This window comes from Ursus americanus, chromosome 9 (assembly GCF_024610735.1).
Source record: "Ursus americanus isolate L20-20 chromosome 9, mUrsAme1.1.p, whole genome shotgun sequence".
Taxonomy (NCBI): Eukaryota; Metazoa; Chordata; class Mammalia; order Carnivora; family Ursidae; genus Ursus; species Ursus americanus.
In genome coordinates, this window is record NC_142135.1 from 27,497,732 (window position 1) to 27,522,364 (window position 24,633).

General features: G+C 39.4%; 1 protein-coding gene across 1 annotated transcript; it reads left to right on the forward strand.

The window, feature by feature from the left end:
* The first annotated feature begins 16,630 nt into the window (after nucleotides 1-16,630).
* KCNV1 (potassium voltage-gated channel modifier subfamily V member 1) lies at nucleotides 16,631-24,112 on the forward strand. The gene is made up of 3 exons (XM_045805631.2): nucleotides 16,631-17,252; nucleotides 18,178-18,707; nucleotides 22,005-24,112. The coding sequence occupies exons 1-3, from the start codon at nucleotides 16,786-16,788 to the stop codon at nucleotides 22,514-22,516; spliced, it is 1,509 nt and encodes a 502-aa protein (XP_045661587.1). The 5' UTR covers nucleotides 16,631-16,785; the 3' UTR covers nucleotides 22,517-24,112.
* Nucleotides 24,113-24,633: the final 521 nt, after the last annotated feature.

A 24,633-nucleotide genomic window follows, 5' to 3' on the forward strand; every position in this document is an offset into this window, starting at 1 on the left:
CTGCTGTTACTTGATGTCCCAGTTACAACTGGCCGATGTACTAAATCACACGAAGTTGTACGAGGACAACAGTAGTTCAGTGCTCTATTGTTCTTGGAGTTATTATTATTTACATGCAGACACATTTTTATATGCAAGGTACTAATGCAAAACACTGATGCTAGGAATTCGAAGATGAATGAAACAGGAATCTAAACTTAAGTGAACTGATGAACTAGTGAGAGAGATAAATTTGTTAATAACAATATCCAACATTTATTAAGCCTCCGCTGTGTACCAGATAATATGCTAAGAATTTTACTGACATTATCTTTCCTAAACCTCACAGTAACCTGTGCAGGTGGACATTACTATTATTCCCATTTTATTTATGAGAAAACTGAAACGTATCCAACAAGAAGCCAAGCCAGGATTTGAATCCACAGAACCTATGTTTATCCCCAAAGCCAGTGTTACTAACACTCATACTACAGACAAAACAAAACAAAAAAACTAATATAAGAAGAAACAATTACTATGTTGCAAGCACTATATTAAGTGCTTTATGTCTTATCACAGACACTACTCATTGCAACCCTATTAGGTAAGCGCCACTGAATATTAAATGAAGACACAAAGACTTCGTTTAATGCGCCCAAAGACACACAACTGGTAAGTAGGGAAATTAAGATTTGAACTCAAGTTGAGACAGAACAATTGTAGGCTATATCAATAATGTGCCAAATTTAAAGAAAATTTTTAAGGAGAATATAAATATTTATTTGTATACGATATCTATACGTATCTACATGCGTATCTATATACCATATCTGTAACGGTCATTCATTTATTCAAAAAGCAAACACCATGGGCTTATTAAAGGCTGATCTCTAGAGTAGGGGCAGAGAACAAGATAGCAAACTGGAAACACTCCTCTTTAAAATGGATTTTGGTCTCCTGCTGAAAAGGACACACGTATGAATAGGCAACAGCTCCGGTGGATAAACCCAGAGGGCCACGGAACAGTAAAGGAGGATCGCCTAGCCTAGATTCAGCAGAGGGAAGACCTAGGCTGAAAACTAAGACACATAAGAGTCAGGTGGAACTGGAAGCAGGAAGCACACTTCTACATAGAGTGTGGAGGCCTAGATCCAGAGAACAGGACTCCCTCTCAGAAGTAGGGCTAATTTGGGATGGCTACAGAAAAAAGTGTGAGGGATGAAACGAAAGAGAACTCTGGATCCTAAAACACTCTGTGAGCTATGATAAGGAACTGAGAAAACATCCTGAGAGGAACCAAGAGCCCTTGAAGGGCTTTAAGCAGGAGAATGACATAAGCAAATGCACCAGTCTGGCTGGTAGGTGGAGAATGCGTCGGAAACGATCGGAGTTAGGCCGGCGATGCATCATAATTGACTGAATATAATCCTACAGGCACAGTTAGTCTTCAGTAACATAACAAGTTAGTGTAGCTTGAGAAAATGACCCAAGAAAAGGGGAAATTAATTTACAACACAGTCAAGGTTGAAATATGCATTTAGAAAAGCATAATAGCTAATAAACAGAGTAATAAAGATGCAGTTTCTAATACTTTCTACTGGATTTACTACCTATACATTTATTTGAGATTTGTGATATGATATAATGCTTATAAGGAAAAGCAGCTTGGTATTTTTTGCATTTTATTATGCTCCCTGTTTTCCCACAATGACTTAAGATTGTTTAAGCAGATTAAAAAATAAGACAAAAGAAAAATAAAGTTCAGAAAAATAAAGTAGAGCTATGTTAGAGACAGCTTACTTAAGTTAGGCTGCATTCACAACCTGGTTCCAATATTTCCTAATTATGTGACTTTGGACAATTATTTATCCTCTTTGTACCTCAGTACAAGATGTACAGATGGAGACATCTGTAAATAAGGGTAATTAATAACTATACCTATGTCATAGGGTTATTGTGAGAATGAAATGGGATAACCCACATAAAGTACTTTTATATGATAACTAGCTAATAGTAAGCACTATAGTGAGCATGTGATAAATATTAATTGTTATGTTTTCAAAATATATATATGAATAAATCCTCTATATTTCAATGGCCACTAGCAACATGAATCAATTGAAAATAGTTATTCTTCTATCTGAGAAAGAAGAGAATTTTATAGCAGAGATCGTCCTAGAGAGAATGCCATGTAATGGAATAGATACCATCCTCAATGACATATTTGTAGCCAACTCCAACATGAGCTGTTTTAAGACTCTTTCTTATAAAGTCCATCAACATAGACCTGCAAACACACCAAAATAGAACTCGGTTTAAAAAAAAGATTCTACATTAGACCAATTTGGCATGATCCCAATGAATATCTTGATAATGATCTGACCAAATCAGTGAATAAAATGTAGGCTATCTAGAATAATAGACTAGACATTTTTCAGGCAAATGTCCCTAAGTATTTTTCTCAGCATTTCTAAGCATTTAAAATTTTTCAAGAGCACCGAACTTGAGCATACACTGTTATAATCACTGAGCAATCTTATGTTTAAAGGCTCCTAGAGATTATCTAAACCAGGAGAAAACAAGCATTGCTGAGAAGAAGGGAAGTATCTTTGCAATGTTCTAGAAGATAGCAATAAACAAGTTCCCAAACCAGTGTGTCTATAAAAAGGCAATGTCCTCAGCTCTGACTCCAGAAATTGCAAATTTGTGTGTATAAACAAATATTTCCAAACCTGAGTTTTGAGAACTGCTACACTGCACAGTAGCATATTAAAGTTTCTGGTAAATCACTGTCAGCATAATCTGCATTTATTAGTGCCAATTATGAGATAGGACCCGTATTAGGGCCTGAGAATACCAGTGGTGAACAGTACAGACAGGGCCACTACTCTCCTGAAGCTTCTTTTTTTTTTTTTTTTTAAGATTTTATTTATTTGACAGACAGAGACACAGTGAAAGAAGGAACACAAGTAGGAGGAGGGGGAGACGGAGAAGCAGGCTTCCTGCTGAGCAGGGAGCCCGATACGGGGCTCTGTCCCAGGACCCTGGGATCATGACCTGAGCCGAAGGCAGACACTTAATGACTGAGCCACCCAGGTGCCCCCTCCTGAAGCTTCTATGGCTGTGTTGGAGGGAGATGAGACGGTATTAGGTATTAAAAATACTCCATTCTTCCCCATCTTGTAACTAATGTTAAATAAATAGGAGACCGGCAGCAAAAGATTAAAATGTCCAGTCTACGTGGTTACAAATGAGTGGTTGGAGAGGTCAGAAACTTTGAAGGCCATGGAAAGGAATTTAAACTTCATTCTATGTGTGATGAATGGTGAAGGCTTTATATATATATTTATATTTTAAGATTTTATTTATTTATTTGTCAGAGAGAGAGAGAGAACACAAGCAGGGGGAGCGGCAAGCACAGGAAGAAGCAGGCTCCCAGCTGATCAAGGAGCCTGATGTAAGACTTGATCCCAGGACCCTGGGATCATGCCCTGAGCCAAAAGCAGAGGCTTAACCAACTGAGCCACCCAGGAGTCCCAGGGAAGGCTTTTAATTAGGGAACCAGCACTGTGTGATTTGAATTTTTTTAATGCCATGATGCAACCTATGGGAATTCAGTAGAAATCAAGAGTGGAAGGAAGAAATCATTGAATGCATACCGAGAGTTGATAGCTCAAACTAGAATAACAGTGAGGAAGTGGAGGGGTGTATGGATTTGAGAAAGATTTTGGAGAGAAAACAAAGCTCTTTAATTTTTTAATGCAAACACATTTGATAAAGAGCATATTTTTTGCAAAATACCTATTAACAACCCAAAGGGGTTCCAGAAATAATGTTAATAGGAATGGCTCATCCGAAACTACATCCATTCGCATCCTTGACCATCAAAAACAAGTAGGAAGGACTGTCCTTGCAAACACATTCCACCGACTCATCAATAATAAATGGCTTATTCCTAAAATTAGAATTTAGGTGGCCCCAATTTCACTTCAAACCCCATTTGGTTAAAAATATGGGAAGGTTGGGTGAGGGAAGGGTCCCCAGACACCTAAGTTCTATGGTGAGCGAAAACGGAGCCATCAGAAGGCAAAACAAGAAAAAAGGAGCAAATATTGTTCAGGGTGCACTGAGGCACAGTTGCAAGTAATAAATAAGATCCACTGGATGGTTCCATAGGAACGAGCGGCTGAGCATGCCAGGTGTGCAGTAATCAGAAACCAACTGGCTCTTTTTGTGTCTAAGAATTAATTTTAAAGGAAAACAGGTTCTGTAATAGGGACTGAAATCAGGAGGAAAATGGTTGCCTTTTGCGTGTATAGTGCGCTCCAGGGAAAAAGAACTATTGAGAATTTACTATTTTTTTTTTTTTTTGGTCAAACATACAAATTGCAGCACTAAATAGGAATAATACCTTTGTGAATTAAGCCCAGGAAAGGAAAAATCATAATAAAATCTTTATGACTTTAAAAAGATTTTACATGTGATCTCACTGAATCCTCAAATTTTCCATTGCCCATAAACACATCAAGCCTTTGCCACCAAAGGGAGGTTGAATGTCTCAACTGACAGACTCATTGGTCTGTCTTTCTCTCTTTACCCACCTGAGGGAAAATGCTCCCATCCCATCTGTTTCACAGACAGATAGTTACTTAGATGAACTCTCTAAAAATGCTGTTTCTTAGTCACCTAATTGTGTCATTTAAGATTCCACCTTCTAACCATGGCAGCTGCTCATTTTGTTCGGTTGTGGTCCTCCAGTGAATACACAAAACCTTTGCCAGGTAATCATTGTTCCCCTTTCGGTCAGTTTTTAAAGACTTTTCTGATTCAACTACCTAAGCCGTGCCTCACTGCAGATTTCTGGACAAATGCCAGAGAACAAAATGCACTGAGTTTCCAGTTCTGCCTCACCAATGAAAAATTTTAACTGTGTGTTATAATCCCAGACTACACTAAAACCAATCACTCTAAATGGTTATTGGTATCTTTGAGCCACAAAATGCACCTCCATTCAATTTTTCCTAAATCACTATTAAAGTGAAGACAAATGAACACCAACAGTCACCAAAATTGTGATTAATTAAAATTATATATATATATCTCAAAACAATGTTGCCATGTCTTAAAAGTTTCAAAAATAAGTCAATCTCTGACAAAAATTATTTTATTTTCAATTTGACATTTTATAAAAGATAGAGAAGATACACAACATATTGGATATTGTTATGGATTTTGTAACGTGTGTGTTAACTCACATATCATTGTCATCTTCCTAAATTAAAACATCTCCAAAACTTCCACTGACTGTGAATCACTCCAAATTAATTCAAACTCAAGAAATATCTGTCATACAAGTCCTTTAATGTTCTCTATGAAGAAAAAATCAATTCAAATGTGTTGCTCTCATCAGGCATAACATATGTCCATTAATGAAAGTTTTTGGAAGAATAAAAATATGGCAAAATTAAATAAATAGAAACTGTAAGTTAGTATAGGGAAAGCCTACATTTGCAAATATATCACATTCCAATGAAAGATATTCAATCTGAATGTGTTAATTTTATGCATCATTGACTTAAAGAATCATAATTATATAAGTCATAGAGAATTCTAATGTCCAAATTCAATGTTTGGCCACTAGACCTCTAGGAATCTTATAGGATTATTATACATACAATACGTATTTTATTAAACAAAGACCAAGGTTTGGAATATTCTGTAAACAGTATAAAAAATATCTAAAGGATACTTAATTAATTATTTGCAGTCCATTTTGTTATTTCTACATGCAGACTGTTTTCTCACATGTGAGGGAGTCAATTAATAAACTAGCTTATTAAAGGGAAAAACAGATTGATGAGGTATAAGGAAGTGAATAGAAAGGCACTGCAAAGACATTCTGGAAACAGCACTCTTGTTTGCAGCTTTGGAGGTAAAATGATTATCTGGAAGCTAGCAAGGAAATCATTTTGGGTATTCTGTCCTTGAGAAGGCTAACCAAAGGTATTATAAAAAGTAAGTTCAGCTTTTTTTACGGATTCTTCCAGAAACCTTGCCAGTTCAGTTGTGGAGCATACATGACAGGCTGTTTTTGTGGTGTGTGCCAACATGCATCCATAAGGACCTGCACCATCTTTACAGTTACGACAAGAAAACAATATTATTTTGTTGTACATTTTAAATAAATGCATGTATATTTATATATTTAGTTCTGTTTAACGTGCCATCCTTATGCAATGGTAGTATAAAAATGATCACAAGTTCAAACATATATACATATTTCATATAATGATAATAGTATTGTTTGTATTTCTGGTCCATGACATTTTGTGCAGTCAGCTCAAGGCATCCATCTGGAGGATCATGGGAAGACTAGATAGTTCATGTTGTGTCTGTTATTAGAGACCATGATTAGGCTGTGAAGCCTCCTTCCCCAGGTTCTGAGAAATTTGTATCTACAGCAGTGTTTCTCATGAGAGCATTACTAACACTTCTGGAAGAGCAATTCTTTACTGCCCGTACATTAAAGGATACTTAGCATGTTTGGATCCTAGGTAGTAATTGTCAATAATACTCTCCAACCATAGTGACGGGTAAAAACAACATCCCCTCCCCCACCACCATGACCACATTTCCAAATGTTTCTTTAAGAAGGAAGTACAAACACTGAGAACCAATGACTTAAACTTGAGGGGGAAAATATGAATAATTATAAAGAAAAAAAAGGTGGAGAGAGTGGTGCCTGGGTGGCTCAGTCAATTAAGTGTGTGCTTTCAGCTCAGGTTGTAATCCCGGGACCCTGGGATCCAGCCCTACATCAGGCCCCCTGCATCAAGCTTCTCCCTCTCTTCTGCCTGCTGCTACCCCTGCTTTTGTGCTCTCTATCTGTAAAATGAATAAATAAAATATTTAAAAATAAAAAAAAAACAGAGAGGGAAAGATAGCAACATCAAGTGGATTGTCTTTAGGGTTCCTGTATCCCCCATAAACACAAATACATATTGATGTCAAACCCCTGCACATCCAGGAGAGGCATTTAGAAGCTTCTAGGAGGTGTAAGAAAGCCCAGGAACATGTGCATTAACACTCTGCCGTTCATTTTAAAAGTGAGAAGCTGCAAGCTCTAGGAGGAGCCCCAAACCCAACTGCTTCTACCTGGGGCAAGATACTGTGGAAGAAATAATAGAAGATTATAGGTACAGACCCCAGAAGTAGCTCCACGCCCTGCTGGGGAGAGATAGTGATGGAAGGCTGGAGGGGACTCATTAACCATTTATAACCTGTGCTAAAGGAAAGAGATAAAGGAGGAGGAACTTAGACACCAGAAGCAAATGGCCCAACAAGGGCCTTTTGCTGTTCACACTCATGTATAACCCGGCAGTCATTAGTCCAGGAAGGGTCCTGAAGCTGTCTGTAGCACACTTTAGTACCACGGTTGTCTCAAGGAAAAGCACACGCGTAATTATTCTGGATTATAAGTTGCACTAGCCTCTTTTTCCCGTGGATCACCATTTTTACTTGAAAACATGACTTCAGGACAAACTATGCAGCTGTTTATGAATAATTTCTTAAAAATGAATGGATGGATCCTGTTACTGTCGAGGAAAGTTGACAATATTTGCTGCTGATAACAAAATTTGAGTTTCCAAGTGAAAATTAGAATTTTGGAAAACTTATTTCTCCCACCATGAGTTTATAGCTTCCCAATACTTAAAAACTTTTCTCAGTTGGTTAAGCGTCCGACTCTTGCCTTCTGCCCTTTCCCCTCCCCGCCCTCTCTCTCTCTCTCTCTAAAAAAAAAAAACCAAAAAACGCTTTTCTGATGAAATTGGTGCTGATATTAACAAAAGGGATTTTTTATGTTATTTAATTAAATGTGTCACTTTTTGGAGAAACCAACACTTTCCAAAATAGTAATGCATGACATAACAAAATCATGCATGGATTTTAGAAAAAATTCCAAAGGCAAGATAGGCCAATGGATTTTAATATAACTGAATATGAAAGCTCCTGGATACAGTTTCAGGTTTTACTTTGAAACTAACCTGTCAAGTTCTAGTATAGCTCAGAAGCATAGACAGCGTTATATGCAAAAGCTGTTAAAACGCCCCTCTTTTTTCCAACTACCTATCTGTTTGACATTGGATTTTCTTTGTAAACTTCAAAAGAAATATCACATTGCAACAGTTTGAATGCAGAAGCCAGCTATCAAGAAGATACAAAAAGATATAAAAAAATTGTAAAATGATGTCGTTATTCTCACTAATACTGTTTTGGAGAATATTTTTATTTAAAAAATTATTTTATTAACAAGTATTATGCTTATTACTGTTATTTTTAAATTATTTAATAAATAAATACTTTTAACTTTTCTTGCTTTAACTTTTAATATGATAAATATCAATAGATAGAACCCACCTCAGCAAAAGTTTGGGGTCTTCAATAATTTTTAAGACTGCAAAGGTGTCTTAAGACTACCGCCTTGAGGCACGGGTCTGCCACCTTCTATCACAGCCATGTTTGAAAACCTGCAACCTGAGAAACAAGTATTTTAATCACGTGCCTTATCCAGCGCTTATTATGTAACAAAGTGATCTCCACTAATTCACTGGAGAGAGGCCCACTCACTTGGTTACTCTTACTGCCCGAGGACAAATTCTCACTGAAATAGGAGTTGAAAGTCCATCATCACTCCTTCTCCAGTGAACATGACCCCAACCGCAGGCAAGGTTTGCCCGGGTGCATAACATGAAAGAGGTCACATGACCCTCTATTGTCATCTTATTCCTACCCGTGTTCAAATACATCCAAATGTGTTTTTTATTTTACAATTAGGCGTTCAATAAATATTTTACAAAAACCGTTATTGCCAGTTGGTAATACTATCAATAGAATAAAAGTGAAGTAAGACAAAAATTAACTGTATCTGGAGTCTTTTTGAAATGTTTGCTGAAAAATACTTTCGTATTTATTGAGCAATATTAAGCGAGGAAACAGTTCTATATTTTTGGCTTACTTATTTTTTAAAAAATGAAATTGAAATACCTGTTCTACACACACATGTAAGCACATACTCATCCGTAAAACTACTTGGTATTCTCAAAACTTCCATATAGTCGCTAATTATCTGTTCTTGATTTTTCGTCACCTTCTGCTCTCAAAAAGAAAGCATATGTGGCCTAGAGTGAGTGTAAATTTTGAATCCATTACTAAGTTGATATTTCATAAATTCATTTTAAAACCCCTGTTTGTTTTATTTCCCTTCTCTCACAAATTATTTAACTGGGACTTATTTTCATTTCAAATACCAGAAGTGGTATGGAATATTTCTCGCGGCTGCCATGAAAATGAAACATTCCCAGTTGCCAAAATGGATAAATTTGACCTTATAGAAATTTCAAAAAAACAAAAAAACAGGCCAGTACAAATTTGCTGTGCTTTGACTTCCCTCTGGATTCCCATTTGGTTTAGTTTTCTGGGAAATCTGTTTGTGGGAGAATGGGGAGGCCGGGTCTCTAACTGAGCCGTCAATCAGATGCAATGGTGAAAAGGAGAAGCCATATGGCTCACTGCTATTTTTCATGTTGAAAAAATGACAAATTTTTATATTCAGTTCCCACCAACTTAATTACACTCTATAGAGAAAATATAATCTGCAACACATGCACCGATCCAAGGCTTTTTTTTTTCAAATTAACCAAATTAATGTGTACTGACTGAAAACCCATATTTCTACTCTTTTGAACCAGCGATACAAGTATAAGCTAAACATACAGTTAAGTGTAAAAAGCAGTAATTTTGAACTAAACAGAATTAACTTTTTCCTATTTATGTGCAATAATTTAATATATAAAATATTTATTTAAAGTAATGTTCTATGTATTCAAACTGAGATTAGAATAATAGGTATTTTTTTAATGATTTTTTATTATATTATCTTAGTCACCATACAGTACATCCCCAGTTTCCGATATAAGGCTCGATGATTCATTAGTTGCATATAACACCCAGTGCACCATGCAATACGTGCCCTCCTTACTACCCATCACCGGTCTATCCCATTCCCCCACCCCCTCCCCTCTGAGGCCCTCAGTTTGTTTCTCATAGTCCATAGTCTCTCATGTTTCATAGAATAATAGGTATTTTATACAGGTTTATAATCCAGTCAACAAAACTACTTTGGCACAGAGTTCAGCATATGTGTCCTAAAAAATTACTTCATATTTTTCTTTAATTAGACCATGTTTAAAACACAGGAGGATGTTATTTAAAGGTTCTACACTATGTAACTAAGAGCCATTTTGTAAAGAAGAATTGCTTTTCTCCTTCCTTAGCTCAACTATTTTCCTTATATTGCTTCTGATTTTTCACTACTTTTCTTGCATTGTAATAACAATGTGACCCGCTGACATAGTAATCAGTGTAAACCTTAGTTCTTTATGTGTGTGTTTGTTGAGTGTCTATTCAAACATATGGTATAAATTATGTATATAGTATATATTACATATTCCATCTGTATATACAATACCACTACCAGCTCTTGCAAAAGTACATTTCTACAAATATTTACTGATTGAAAAACTTTTCAATTTTGAGTTGATTCCAGAAAAAGCAAGAAAATGCAACATAAAAACCTTATAACACATAGGAAATGTAAAGATTACCTCTCTTCTAATTACAGAATGGAATTCAGGTTTACTGAGTTCCTTAATAATGGAAGAAAGCACTAAATAGAATAAGGACAAGTTTAAAAGCAATTTAACTTTTAATATTAATAAATCACATATACTCAATGAAAAGCATTTTTAATGGTTCTGTATGACTCAATCTCCATCAACATAAGGGAATTTCATAGAGCTGGGTAAAAAGGATTTAATTGGAATTTTCAAATTCAATATTAGGTTCACTTAACAGCCTACAGGACCTGATGAGCAAAGCACTTGCCCTGTGTTTGCTCCACTGCTTCTAAATCTTGTTTATAAAAATTTAATTTCAGTATAATTATAGGAGTTAATCCAGTGAACAATAAGTGCCTGGTTCTACACAGTTTCTTAGTAACTCAGGAAAAATTCAACCATGTCTTTTGCATATCATAGTGGCCTGGTGAGAATCATTTAATGGCCAAACCAATCAACTATCTTCTTCACAATGGTTAGAAGAAAAATCCAATTTATTAAAATGAAAATCACATGCAATATGTTGGTCATGCATTATAAAATATATAATCATCTCAATTATTTTAAGCATAGAATAGAAATCTCCCATATTAAATTATTTTTAAAGAGGAGAAGAACATTTCTAACAATGATTTCTCATCATCGCATCATTTCCATATTAATGCCCCTCAAAGGCTTTGAGTCAAACAAAGTGTTCAAGTCTGTTTCTACTATCACTATGACCCTTGAGAAATTATTTAAGTGCTGTGATCCTGGGTTCCTATCTGCAAAATAATAATGATAATATTACTCTCTTCAGAGGTTTATATGAATTTACAAATGAAATGAGTAAGTTCTTAACATGGTGATATGTGACGTCCTATGTGATAGGATCACATAGTAAGTGTCAGTAAGGGGGGATCAAAAAAACATTACTAAAATATAATAGTATTAATAATAGTGACAACAGAAATAATGACACTGCACTAAACATTTACATGGATTATCTCATTTAATTTTAAAACAATACTGTAAGGTAAGTACTCTTGTTACCCCTATTTTACAGATGAGGAAAAGGATATAGAGAGGGCTTAAGAAACTTGCTAATGTCACACAGCTAATAAAAGAGCAGAAATTGACTAAGTAAATGTAGCAGCTATTATTATATTATTATCCTCATCTTCACCATCATCAACCCATTTGGTGATCTCTGCAGCAGACTAGGCTATAAAAATGAGTTCTTGGGTACTTCCAAAGATAATTGCCTCCTTTTGGAAGGAATCCAGAACAAGCCCACATTAAGCTAAATTCTGCATTAGAGTGGGCTGTTATACAGTTGGGAGGATTTATTCCAAGCACCTAGAAGACTCATGGAAGATGAATAGATAGAATTTGTCAGATTTTCCTTTACCTTTAAACATAACCCAATGCAATGAAAAGGACAGTGTTATTTTGTCCATACACAAAAACATTTTTAAACATCATTACAATGAGCTCATCTGGTTGTCAGTCCCTGGGAAATTAAGTACTGAGTCAAAGGTAGGCAAGCACACCTCATTTAAAATATGGTCTGCATTGCTAATGAATGATAAAAATTAAAGGGATTTTAGTGTAAAAGTATGAGTCTACCCTAAGGCAGTTTAAAATGAAAAGGTAGAGTTTACTCAAGTTTAATTCTATAAAGCTCTTTATCAAAAGTATTCATTTGTTATATCTCCCCTACCTAATTATTAAAAATAAATCTAAAGTTGTAGTATTTTGGATATAAATTAATAATGAATGCACATTTTTCTAAATATTTTTTCAATGACTTATGATCATATATGTATAATCATTTTAAAAAATTCTTATAAAAGATGAGACAATGATTTCACAGAACATCATAATACATTATTTAAGTATATTACAGAAAAACAAATACAATATTAATATAAATACATTCTCATTATTTTTTCAAAAACCTAGATGAATGTTCCAGAGTTTTAATAGAATTCCTAATATGCTTCAAATGACTTTTAACTTTTATTTTCTTAACTATTATCAATAATCAGTTCTTTTTTTCTTTCTTTCTTTTTTTTTTTTTTTTTTTGGTAATCTCTACCCCCAACATGGGGCTTGAACTCACCACCCTGAGATCAAGAGCCACATGCTCTCCCAGCTGAACCAGCCAGGGGCCCCTAATTGTTACCAATAATCAGACATTTAAAGTATGCTGTGGTTTTTTTTTTTCCTTTTAACCCAATTTTTTAAAATGACTGTTAAGAGTGCATGTTTTTCATTAATAAATTTAGAAATATTCACAAAAATTGGAAGAATTAAAGGGGTGCCTGTGTAGCTCAGTTGTTCAGCGTCTGGCTTCAGCTCAGGTCATGATCTCAGCGTTGTGGGATCGAGCCCCACATCAGGCTCCCTGCTCAGCGGGAAACCTGCTTCTCCCTCTCCCACCCACTCCCCCTGCTTGTGTTCCCTCTCTTGCTGCCTCTCTCTCTGTCAAATAAATAAACAAAATCTTTAAAAAAAAAAGTTGGAAGAATTAAAAACTACTTGTACATGGAGATTTAATATGCAAATCGATGTTTGATAAAGCCAAACACTGGAGAGCATTTCCTAACAAGACTGTTAATGGAAAATCACCTGATATAACACCTGATGACTGGAGAGAATATAGCCAAAGCCATTCGAATGTTGAGTTTTCACATCTCCGTACTGTGCTGCCTCCTACGTGACAATCACATTCCTCCCATGCTTTGTAGGAATGAAATTGAAAGCAAGACCTCACCACCCCCAAGTACTTATCAGCAATTCTCCTTTAACTTCTTGACATATTTTAGGGCATACCTCAGGTCAAGATCAGAGACCAGGAAGGAGATCCTTTGAATGGCCTTATTTCCGCTCTTATTTATCGTTTCCTTTTCATTGGGCTCTCTGACTCAAACGTGGGTAATCAATGGAGAACGAGAAATGATAGATTAAAGGGAAAAGGACACGGAGGAAGGCAGAAATTTTTATTACCCAAGAGACTCTATATTTTTAAATGGGTCATTTGTGTTTATATACTCCCAGTTAACTAGTCATCATCTCTCTAGTTATGATTATTTTATTTAGCGGAAATTGTTTCAATCACAGTTGAAGCCCAATTGAAAATTTTAGGCTTTTAGTAGTTGAGATAAAATCTGGAGTCAGAAAGACCCCAGTTTTGATCCCTTCATATAGTCCTTCACATATTCACTATAAAACTGGAAAAGTTCCTTAGTGCCTGTGAGCCTCTGAGCTGAGATCTGTAACTTAGGAAGACCATACTTCATGGGATCCTTGTAAGAATTCAGATGCTTAGCTTGGGCTTTACACTTCAAAGGTGGTTACTGTTATAATTCCTTCTACCAGATGCCACTAACTACAACTGAAGTCTAGGGTCCTGGTGTGGCAGTGCCAGAGACCTACAAGCCTCAGTCACCACTTGTTAACTAACCCCTGGTTACCTGTCCAAGATCTTCCTTCTCATTGAAAGCTGTCATTCTCCTCCGAAAGCTTTCTTCCTTCCTCACCACAATCTGTAAAGCAAGGGTAGACCTTTAACGTTCATCATTTGACGAAAGTTATTTACACGAGGGTATGAATAAGGCTCAGCGGAACTGTGGACTTCTGCCTTTCTCAATGCCCAGATAATCTACAACAGAGACGCTGGGGGAGTTTTACTTCCTCTGTAAGAGAAGCTCTGCTACCTTAAATAAATTAACACAGAACCTAAACGTAATGATGAAGTATTTACCAGGATAATTTTAACTCCTCCATATTTTCTGTATGGAAGAGTTCTTCCTAGAGGCAAAAGTTATCCAAATGGATAGCTGTCAAAAGAACCATAACCTATAAATACTACACTGTTGTTTTAAAATTTTCTCTAAAGTTGCTCTTTATTCACATAGGAAAAACTTTAGTTCCACGAGGACAAGGATCTTCTCTGCTTTTCTTCGTGGATCTATCTGAAACACCTAGAATAGTGTCTGGTGCATAGTGGATGCTCAGTAAACATTTGTTGAAAGATCAGGAAAAACCACGAAACTCCTGCCCTCCTTTAGAAATTTGCAAAAATAAATTAAAAAGTAAATAAAAGCAAACACACTGATTTATTTGAAAGTCACACAAAAAGGGGACGGCCCAAGCATTGTGTTTAAGAGGGTAGCCTCTGACAATTAGTCCTGAGTTTGAATTTGGATTGTACAACCCTAACTAAATCACTTAACTTCTCTGTTTTCCTCAATTTCCTCCTTCTGTAAAATGGGTATGCCAGAACCGAACAGCCACGTTTTGAGTCAATTTATGAAAAAGTTTTTCCCACTGTACCAAGCTCCCTGCTCATCTCTTTATATATACTTTTTAAAACTACTTACAAGGAAAAAAAGATGTGTGCTTCACCCTGTTTTGCAAAGATTGAAAAATTGAAAAATTCAGTATTCTCAGATACTTGCTGGAAATATTGAGAAAACCTTGAACCATGCCACACAAAGCAGTTACTATAACTACCTTAACCCTGAGTTTAGCAGACTTATGGAAAATTTTGTTCTTGAGCCTTTGTGAGCACACAGCTCAGGGAAACGGGAATCCGAACAGGATCCTTGAGGTGTCTTCAGGATGAACAGAATATTCAGAGTCACGGAGTGCTTCTCTTCCTCCTCCGGTCTCACCTCCCTCGGCTCGCAGCATTCCCCACAGCTGGTGCTGGAAACCGCGAATGGCTCGCTAGCGCGGGCGGGGGCGGCCAAGGGGCCGGAGCCGGAGGCGGGAGAGATGAGGCGAGGCTAGGCGACGGGCGCCAGCGCCGAGCTCAGCCTCCAGCACAGTCTTCCTCCTGGACCTGTCAAGTCAGACCTCACGTGTACACCGGGAGATCTAACCAAGGCAACCGAACCAGCCACGGCCTCTGAGCGCTGCGCAGATGTGCCGGGAGCGGAAGGTGAGTCACCCTGCCCTCCTCCCCACCCCCGCCCCGTGTCCAACAGGTTGGCTGGGGCGCGACTCCAAGGGGCCCAGTGGCCACACCTCTAGTCTCACCTGGGCACGGCGCTCGGCTGCTCCCTTTACCGAGTCGTCGTTACTATTTAAACTCCTGCCCCAGCCCACGCCTGTTCTATTCCTTGTCTTTTTGCCTTCCCTTCTCCTAAAATGAGAGCTCCGCTGTATGCCGAGGAACGAGCCTAGAACGCCTGCTTTCCGGGAAACTTGTACCGGTAGAAATGGTTAAGCCGAAGGGTGCAAAGTGCCTGGATACGCGGCGGGAACTGGCAATGGTCGTGACCCCTAGTTCTTAGTGATTCATTGGGACTTCAGTTAAAAGTCATTACCAATTATCCTTATTTCTCAACCAGGAGGTCAAAACCAGAGGGAGGGAGAAGAAAATAGAGCGTGAGTGACAATCAGACTTGAATGAGAATGAATGGGAGCAGATGATGCGGCCCCCTCGCCCTGGGCACCCTCCGCCACGTGCTCACGCCCCCAGCGACCACTCCCGGGGAGGTCTCTGAAGCCGCCGCAGGAAAAGACGGAGGAATACAAAGCCTCGAGTTGGAAACTCAGACCCGGCTACCACTTCCCCTGCTTTCTGAACTTTTCCTCTTAGTCTCCTGGGCTGGAGTGAGTCTTACTGACCATTCCCCTTGCCTCGGTTCGTTCCCCCCAAGAGTCATCTTGTTCCTCCTCCCCCACTCTAGAGCTCCCACCTCTCCCTCCCCGCCTGCTCCACGCCCCAGGTAGCGAAGCATTCAAGCCGTACACCTCTCGGGCTGAGAATCTCCAGCACAAACTTATTGGGGGGGGGGGCGTAAGTCCGGGAAGGGCCTCGGCGCCTAGCAGTGTGCCCCGGGGCTGTCCCCGCTTAGACGGCGTCTAAGCATTTCCCCCGCGCGACCCCTCCTCTCGCCTCAGCCTCGGCGCCCCGGCACTGGTGCGCTGCTCTCGCGCACTCGCCGCGCCCTAGCGGCCACAGGCGGAACGAGCACAGGGGGTGGAGAGTGGAGGGGTGCGCGGGCGGGAGGCACCCCCCTCGGGAGTCAGGGAAATCCCGGCCGCCACCAGGGGCCGTGCCACCACCCTCGCCGGACCGAGGCTTCCGGCGCGCCTCCCAACTTTGTGGCGCCCTCCGAGAACGGCGGCGGGAATGGAGCTGCCTCCCCGAAGGCGGGCGCCGCCGGACTCGCCGCTGGACAGCTGCTCCCTGACCTCGCTGGAGTCCAGCGTTTTCTGCAGCGAGGGTGAAGGGGAGCCCCTGGCGCTCGGGGATTGCTTCACAGTCAACGTGGGCGGCAGCCGCTTCGTGCTCTCGCAGCAGGCGCTGTCCTGCTTCCCGCACACGCGCCTTGGCAAGCTGGCCGTGGTGGTGGCCTCGTGCCGCCGCCCCGGGGCCCTGACCGCCGTGCCCAGCCCCCTGGAGTTCTGCGATGATGCCAACCCCGTGGACAACGAGTACTTCTTCGACCGCAGCTCGCAAGCATTCCGCTACGTCTTGCACTACTACCGCACCGGCCGCCTGCACGTCATGGAGCAGCTGTGCGCGCTCTCCTTCCTCCAGGAGATCCAGTACTGGGGCATCGACGAGCTCAGCATCGACTCCTGCTGCAGGGACAGGTACCCGAGAGGCGCGCGGTGGCTGGGCGGGGAGGCGGGTGCAGTGGAGAGAGGGCAGCAGAGGTAAGATAGGAGCTTCACACAAGCCTCGCTGAATCCAGGCCTCAGAATACCTGAGGCTATTTCTGAGCTGTGAGGTGGGGTGGCGGTGAGGTCTGGACAGCGTCAGAGCCAGCTTTGTATTGGAACCTTCTGAACCTCTTCCTTTTTTGAATGAATGTGTGCCAACTCGTTTTTAAGGCAAAGGAGGTCAGGCCTGAAATAAATATTTGATGATTGAATAAATGAGTCAGAAAAGCTATAATCCAAAGGTGCATGTATAGAGATGGAGGTTTCAGTAGGAAGCATTATCATTTCTCAGACCTAGAACACTAACTTTTTTATTTTTATTTTTTTATTCTTTTTTGGCATTTTTTTAATGTTCAATTAGCCAACGTATAGTACATCATTAGTTTTTGAAGAACACTAACTTTAAACTTGGATGGAGAACTGCTTTAAATACAGGAGATAGAAAATTGGTTCCTTGACCGTGAATATTTGTGGCACTTTGATGATGACTTTGCTATTATCTTGTTATTAGTACTATTTCTTCACGAAGACCTTTCCATTACATGCACACAAGAGTTCCATATGGCAAACTTCTGTTCCTGTTACAAGAAAAATGGGTAATAAAATGCATTAAAGTAGATTTGCTATGTATAAATCCTTTTGCATAACCTTCTACCAAGAAAGGGTCATTTTAAAAATAATCCTAAATGAGAAGTTCTGAGTACTGTAGGCAGGAGACAGCCTGGGTAAAATATGAATGGACATTTTCTGCGTTTTACTGACCTAAAAAGCATGACCTCACTGCTAAGTTTAATTTTCTTTTGATGTCTTTATTTTTAAAAAGTTAGACTAATCACCAAGTTGTTTTCTCTAAAAGATACTTCAGAAGAAAGGAGCTGAGTGAAACGTTAGACTTTAAGAAGGACACAGAAGACCAGGAAAGTCAACATGAGAGTGAACAAGACTTCTCCCAAGGACCTTGTCCCACTGTCCGTCAGAAGCTCTGGAACATCCTGGAGAAACCTGGATCTTCCACAGCTGCTCGAATCTTTGGGGTCATCTCCATCATCTTTGTGGTGGTGTCCATCGTCAACATGGCCCTGATGTCAGCTGAATTAAGCTGGCTGGACCTGCAGCTGCTGGAAATCCTGGAGTATGTGTGTATTAGCTGGTTCACCGGGGAGTTTGTCCTGCGCTTCCTGTGCGTGCGGGACAGGTGCCGCTTCCTGAGAAAGGTGCCAAACATCATAGACCTTCTTGCCATCTTGCCCTTCTACATCACTCTTCTGGTAGAGAGCCTGAGTGGGAGCCAGACGACACAGGAGCTGGAAAATGTGGGGCGTATTGTGCAGGTTTTGAGGCTGCTCAGGGCTCTACGCATGCTAAAGCTGGGCAGACATTCCACAGGTATTCGAATCTCAGTGATGCTTTTTAATTTGCCATTGTTCGTAAACATTAGTGCTTGACCACAGTCCAAGAGAAGTGACTGTGAACTGATACTCAGAATCACCAACTCACATCCTTTACCCAACCAGGATCTCCAAAAATGTACTGGGAAGCCAAAAGTTGTTATCACAGGTGTAGAGGAGAAGATGCCTCTCACACTCCTTCTCTTCATTAAGACATGTGGAAAACTGTTTGACCACTTGTTAACCTCAGTTTATTTTAACCCAGTGCTCAGAAGTTGTACAAAAATTAAAGACACTCTGCCTCTAGAAGGTTCTAGATAAAATATGCATAAACAGCACATAAAAAGATATGCATAAATTATTCGTGATAGGGACATAAGCCAGTTTCTCTTCTGTGTCCAAGGAAGGGCTTACCATATACGTTCCTGGGCAAAAAAGAAAGTCAGCCTTACAGGGCTTTCTTCAGCCATGCAGAAAGTGGGATAACCAGGAACTGGTGGCCATCCCATAATTTTTGAAGAAACAATGGAAATATTTGCTTTGGAAGAAAGCTGAAGACATGGTTTACATGCTTTATCTAGTATCTGAGAATTTTCTTGTCCCTAAACTGGGATGCATGAGAGAGATGGCAACAGGAATTCCTTCAAATCTAATGAAAACCTAACGAACACTCTCCCTAGAAGAATCCCCACACAACACTCAATTGTGCGTGAAAGTTATAGTCAGCGTCAGGGGAAGTCACACAAATCCATTGAAGATGACCCTTGTGGTCCTGAGGCAGTAATTCTCAGTGGCTGGTCCTGTGGCTGTTGGATGCTCTGGAGTTACCTTAGGTTAGATTTTAATGAAAATCAGAACCCCTTGAAAAGCTCGTTAAAAGGCAAATTCTGAGCCCCAATCCATGAAGAGACAGATTTTAGTATTTGGGGGTGGATCAAGGAGCATGCATATTAACAAGTTCATGAGGGATATTGGTGGACTACACCTTAAAAAACACTGGAGTAAGATGCCATGTTAATATGGTACATTTTAATGCAATACACAAAAATACAAATAATTTAGCTAGAAAGTCCTATTACCACCTTATTTCACTAGATGTGTGCCTGACTGGTCACCTAAAAGAAGTTGCTGGTCGTTGTTTCTTCCTATTAATACAGGAAGAAATTAACTTCATATATGTTTTTTTTCTCCACATGTCTGAGGTAATTAGGACTTCTCCTAACATAATTTTGGTAGTGTATTTTCCTAGCTAGTCTCACATAGCAGGGATTTGATAATGGGGTTTCCAACAACTTTTAGAAGTACCACTCTTTGTTTTCTGACACACATAATAGGATGCTTTCTTCTAGTATTTATAAACTCCTCACAAGATTCGATTTAAAAACACCCAGTAAAGACTACATTTTTTCCCAAAAGAAAAGAAAAAGAAAATAATAGTAATTTCCAACGTGTCACCTCTTCAAAGGTTTTTTTTTCCCCCAGTTCCAAAGCAGTACAAAGTATTAATAAAGCCTTAATTTATTGAGAGGATATGAACGCTTACATAAATATTTGACGATTTTATGTTAAGCATTACATTTAGCAATATATAGACATAGATGACATAGTTCCCCATGTATTGAGTATAAATATAAGTTGAGAAGTATTCTAGAATAACAGGAGGACCGTGGTGGGCCAGAGAGCCAAAGTTTAAATCCTGGCTCTGTAGCTTTGTACGAAATATGCCACCTCTCTGTGCCTCAGTCTCCTCATCTGTAAAATGGCATAATAATTACATCACTCTCATATTATTTTTTTAATATTATCTGAGTTAATAGATGCAGCGTACAGAAATTCAGACCACTTTGTGTTTCTTTACAAAATTACTTAGACCATTTCATCTTGAAATGAAAACAGTCTCCTGAACACTGTGCTTTTTCTCATCTGCTGTCAATGTATTTCAGAAATACAATTCAATACAGACACATCAAGGTCAGTTTTCTAAAAGATATTCTAAAGACATTCTAAAAAAATCTTCTTTTGAAGTTAAATGTCAAAATTAATATTCCTGAATCTTTACAAATAGCTGGTAAATAAGACTATCTTAAGGTTTTAAGAACAAAATTTAAAAATAATGAGAGCACAAATGGCATTTTAATGCAATTTCAAATAGTCTCTAGTGAATAAAAATTAAAATGCTTCTAGGAGGTATTGCTTTGACTTCGGAGACAGCATCATCATGACTTCAGGCTGATAGGACTTCAAACTGTGGGTACACCTATAGCAGTGTTTGTGAACTTTGGTGTCAGGGGAGATGCCTTATTCGAACTGTAGTCCCCTTATGGGCTCATCTGACTCTCCTTAAGGGTGAGTCTCTCTGGAGACGGGATTGGACTTGGGTTGTCTCCCAGGGGTTCAGTGAATCCTCAGAATAGCAGTAGGGAATGCACCAATGCCTCATAGTGAGTGAATTTTCTAGTAGCTTCAGTCCCCCCTACCTTTTGGCAGTGAAGGAATAATCTGTATTTGGGTCTATCTCCTTACAAGAAAGCAGAAATTCTGTGTACTCAAGGAAAATATTTCCCTATAGCTTTGGTGCTATGGGTACAAATTTCAGTGGGTGTCCCGAGAGTTCAGGAATCCCTCCTGATAAACCTTTAAGAATGCCCTGTGAATGCACATAGGATGTTCTCACGTCAGTGCGGTCCCTGATGCCTCACTTGCTCCTGCCGCTTCACTTCGTTCTCACAGTGGACACCCTTTACTGCTTCTGGCTTTCAGATAACAGAGTCCTGATTATGTTCAACTTCGTTGGGGGGGTGAGTAAAGCAGACACATACAATGTCAGGAGACAGCATAAAACTGACTTTAGAACAGTGTCCAAAGTGATGCATGGAGACACAGGGGGGCCAGGTGAGCCCTGCACTTGGCATGCTGCCGAGGCCCCCCATTTTACAGACTAAGATATAATTCCTGTCATCGTCCCCTGCCTGCCTTGTAGTCTCATCTGTCACTTTTTTTTTTTTTGTAAATAGTAGGTGTTTAGTAAATACACAATTGAATGAATGAATCTAACTAGATTTCTTTCTATCCTTTTCGATCTGGCCCCGCCAACTAGACTATGAGCTCTCTGAAGAAAAAGATTATGATTTATCATCTCTGTACCCCCAGAACCCTGCCCAATGCTGGAGACATGTTAGATGTGAAATGCATGTGTGTGGGCGGAGAGCCGGGCAGGAGAGGGGAAGAGAGGGAAGGGGAAGGTGGCGAGGGGAGGAAGGGGTGCCAGTGACTGACGACAGTTCTTCTATTCCAGGATTACGCTCACTCGGGATGACAATCACCCAGTGTTACGAAGAAGTCGGCCTACTGCTCCTATTTCTGTCTGTGGGAATTTCTATATTTTCAACTGTGGAATATTTTGCTGAGCAAAGCATTCCTGACACAACCTTCACAAGTGTCCCTTGTGCATGGTGGTGGGCCACAACATCCATGACTACCGTGGGATACGGGGACATTAGACCGGACACCACCACAGGCAAAATCGTGGCCTTCATGTGTATATTATCAGGAATCCTCGTCTTGGCCTTGCCTATTGCTATTATTAACGACCGCTTCTCCGCTTGTTACTTCACCTTAAAGCTCAAGGAAGCAGCCGTTAGACAGCGGGAAGCTCTGAAGAAGCTCACCAAGAATATAGCCACCGACTCATATATCAGTGTTAACCTGAGGGATGTCTATGCCCGGAGCATCATGGAGATGCTTCGGCTAAAAGGCAGAGAAAGGGCAAGTACCAGGAGCAGTGGGGGAGACGACTTCTGGTTTTGAATTCACTTTCAGTTTATGTACAAAAGCTTGGGTACAAATAAGTCAACTGATAAAGCCTTGATATGGATGTCTGTATACTGTCGAAGAGTCTCTTCTGAGTACTACCCATGTTAGTTTTTACTCATATATTGCTTGGTCTGCTAGAATAGTTCACATCCCCCAAACCAAGTGCACACTGAGTCTCAAAACTAGTCACTTCACACAACCCAATACAAGTAGGCCAGATGTCGAATTGTCAAGTATAAAATAATAGTGCAATACATACAACGAAGTTTAAAGTTTTACCTGTCACTAATTTTAGAAGTTCTTTGCACCACCAACCTAAGAGCATGGGAGTTAAAGCGCACAGCCCAGAGTGAAGATAAGTGAATATTTTGGAACATACTGAACAACTTTGCCATTTAAAGACATTCTCCATGTAAAGAAACCACTCCTTTCTCCATCAGTTAAAGCTGTGAAATACAACGATTCGCTTTGCAATCGAAAATCCTGATTCGATGGCCATAGGTGGTGACCCTGTCTTGCCTCTGGTGCAAACCACTGGTTTCTGGCTTCCATTGTTACTCTCGGAGGTGGGAATCCCCAGACTGCTCAGCCGACAGCAGAAGAATGCTGCACAAGGGCTTCGAGAACTGTACCCCTCATCCCCCACTGAGTGCAGTAGTGCAGTCTACGGCAGGCGTCTCCTGCACCCCTGGGAAATCAGATGGTCTTTAAAAATCTCTTTATTGATGTGGTGTTCAAATTATGTCTTTAAAATCACAAATACGTAAAGGTGAAGTAGTGAACATCCTAAATATATACACTGGAATTATTAAATAGTCTTATTTCATTAAATGAGAATGATATGTTGAATGGTATCACTGGCTGAATTTGAAGATCTTTTGTTTGTTAACAAAAAATACTGTGGACAGCTTTCCGACTGTTGGGGCAAATAGCAAATGTTCAAACTTTGCACGCATTTTAACAGCATTTTGTCAGTCATCCGTGATAATGATAAAATTTCTAGACATTCTGTTATATGATTAAAACCAAAAGTTCTGAATCTAAGAATTAGTTTATGATTCCCAATATTCTAGTTAAGGAGATTTTTAAAACTAAGAGTGATATGGAGTGTCACTTTAATACCTGCATTTTCAGTGTGTTTAATCGTGCCCCCAAGGGGATGAAAGTGGTTCTTAGGGGCAAAAATATCAGTCCTTTTATTCATAAGACAGATACATACATGCAATACATGAACAAATATCTATGATGTTAAAATTTCATGGGGTGGAATTTAAGGTAAAAAATGCCTTAGAGGCTCTTTGCCAGGGTTGGATGTTATTAAGAAATACATATTGAGAAATAACTGCTTTAATATATGGCTATACCATAGTTCACCCTAGTTTAAAACACCCTATTGTATTATGAACCCCCCCCCCAAAAAGGGAGGGAAGGAGGAAAGGAAGAACAAAGGAAGGAAGGAATGAAGGGAGGGAGGAGAGAAGATAGAAGCCAGTCAATTATAAGAGGCCATTGATTATAAAATGCACCCAGATTTTGGATATGTAAAATTTCAAATATGCATCTTAAATCAATAAAACATCATATATACTACCTCCGGTTTTCTGGTATGCATGCTTAAGCTCTGAAAACATTTTCAATGATGTCATGAGTTTTAGATTGTATGCTAAAATATTTTAATGCACTTGGCTTGTTTCCACTTCTCCCAAATATTATGAAAGATTTAGGAGATATGAATGGTAATAAAATAAGTATTTTCCCTCTTACACACTTCACAGGTGCTTGAGTATAACCCAGGGTCACTAATTCTAGTATAAATCCCATCCATAGTCTGAGGCGAAACAGAAGTTAGATACAGAAGCCAAATTTACCGTGACTTCTCTAGAACTCTCCGCATTAAGAATAGTTGCTCTGATCCAGGTCTGTGCTCTATACTCATCATGTATTACGTCACTAAGCCCAAAATAATTAAACAATTATTATCATGCTGTTTTCAGTATTAGTTTATTACATTTATTCATTCAACAAATATTTGTTTAGGACCCATCTGTGGGCTCGGCACTGGAGATTCTTAAACCAGACTAAGTCCTATTCTCTTGTATTTAACATTCTAT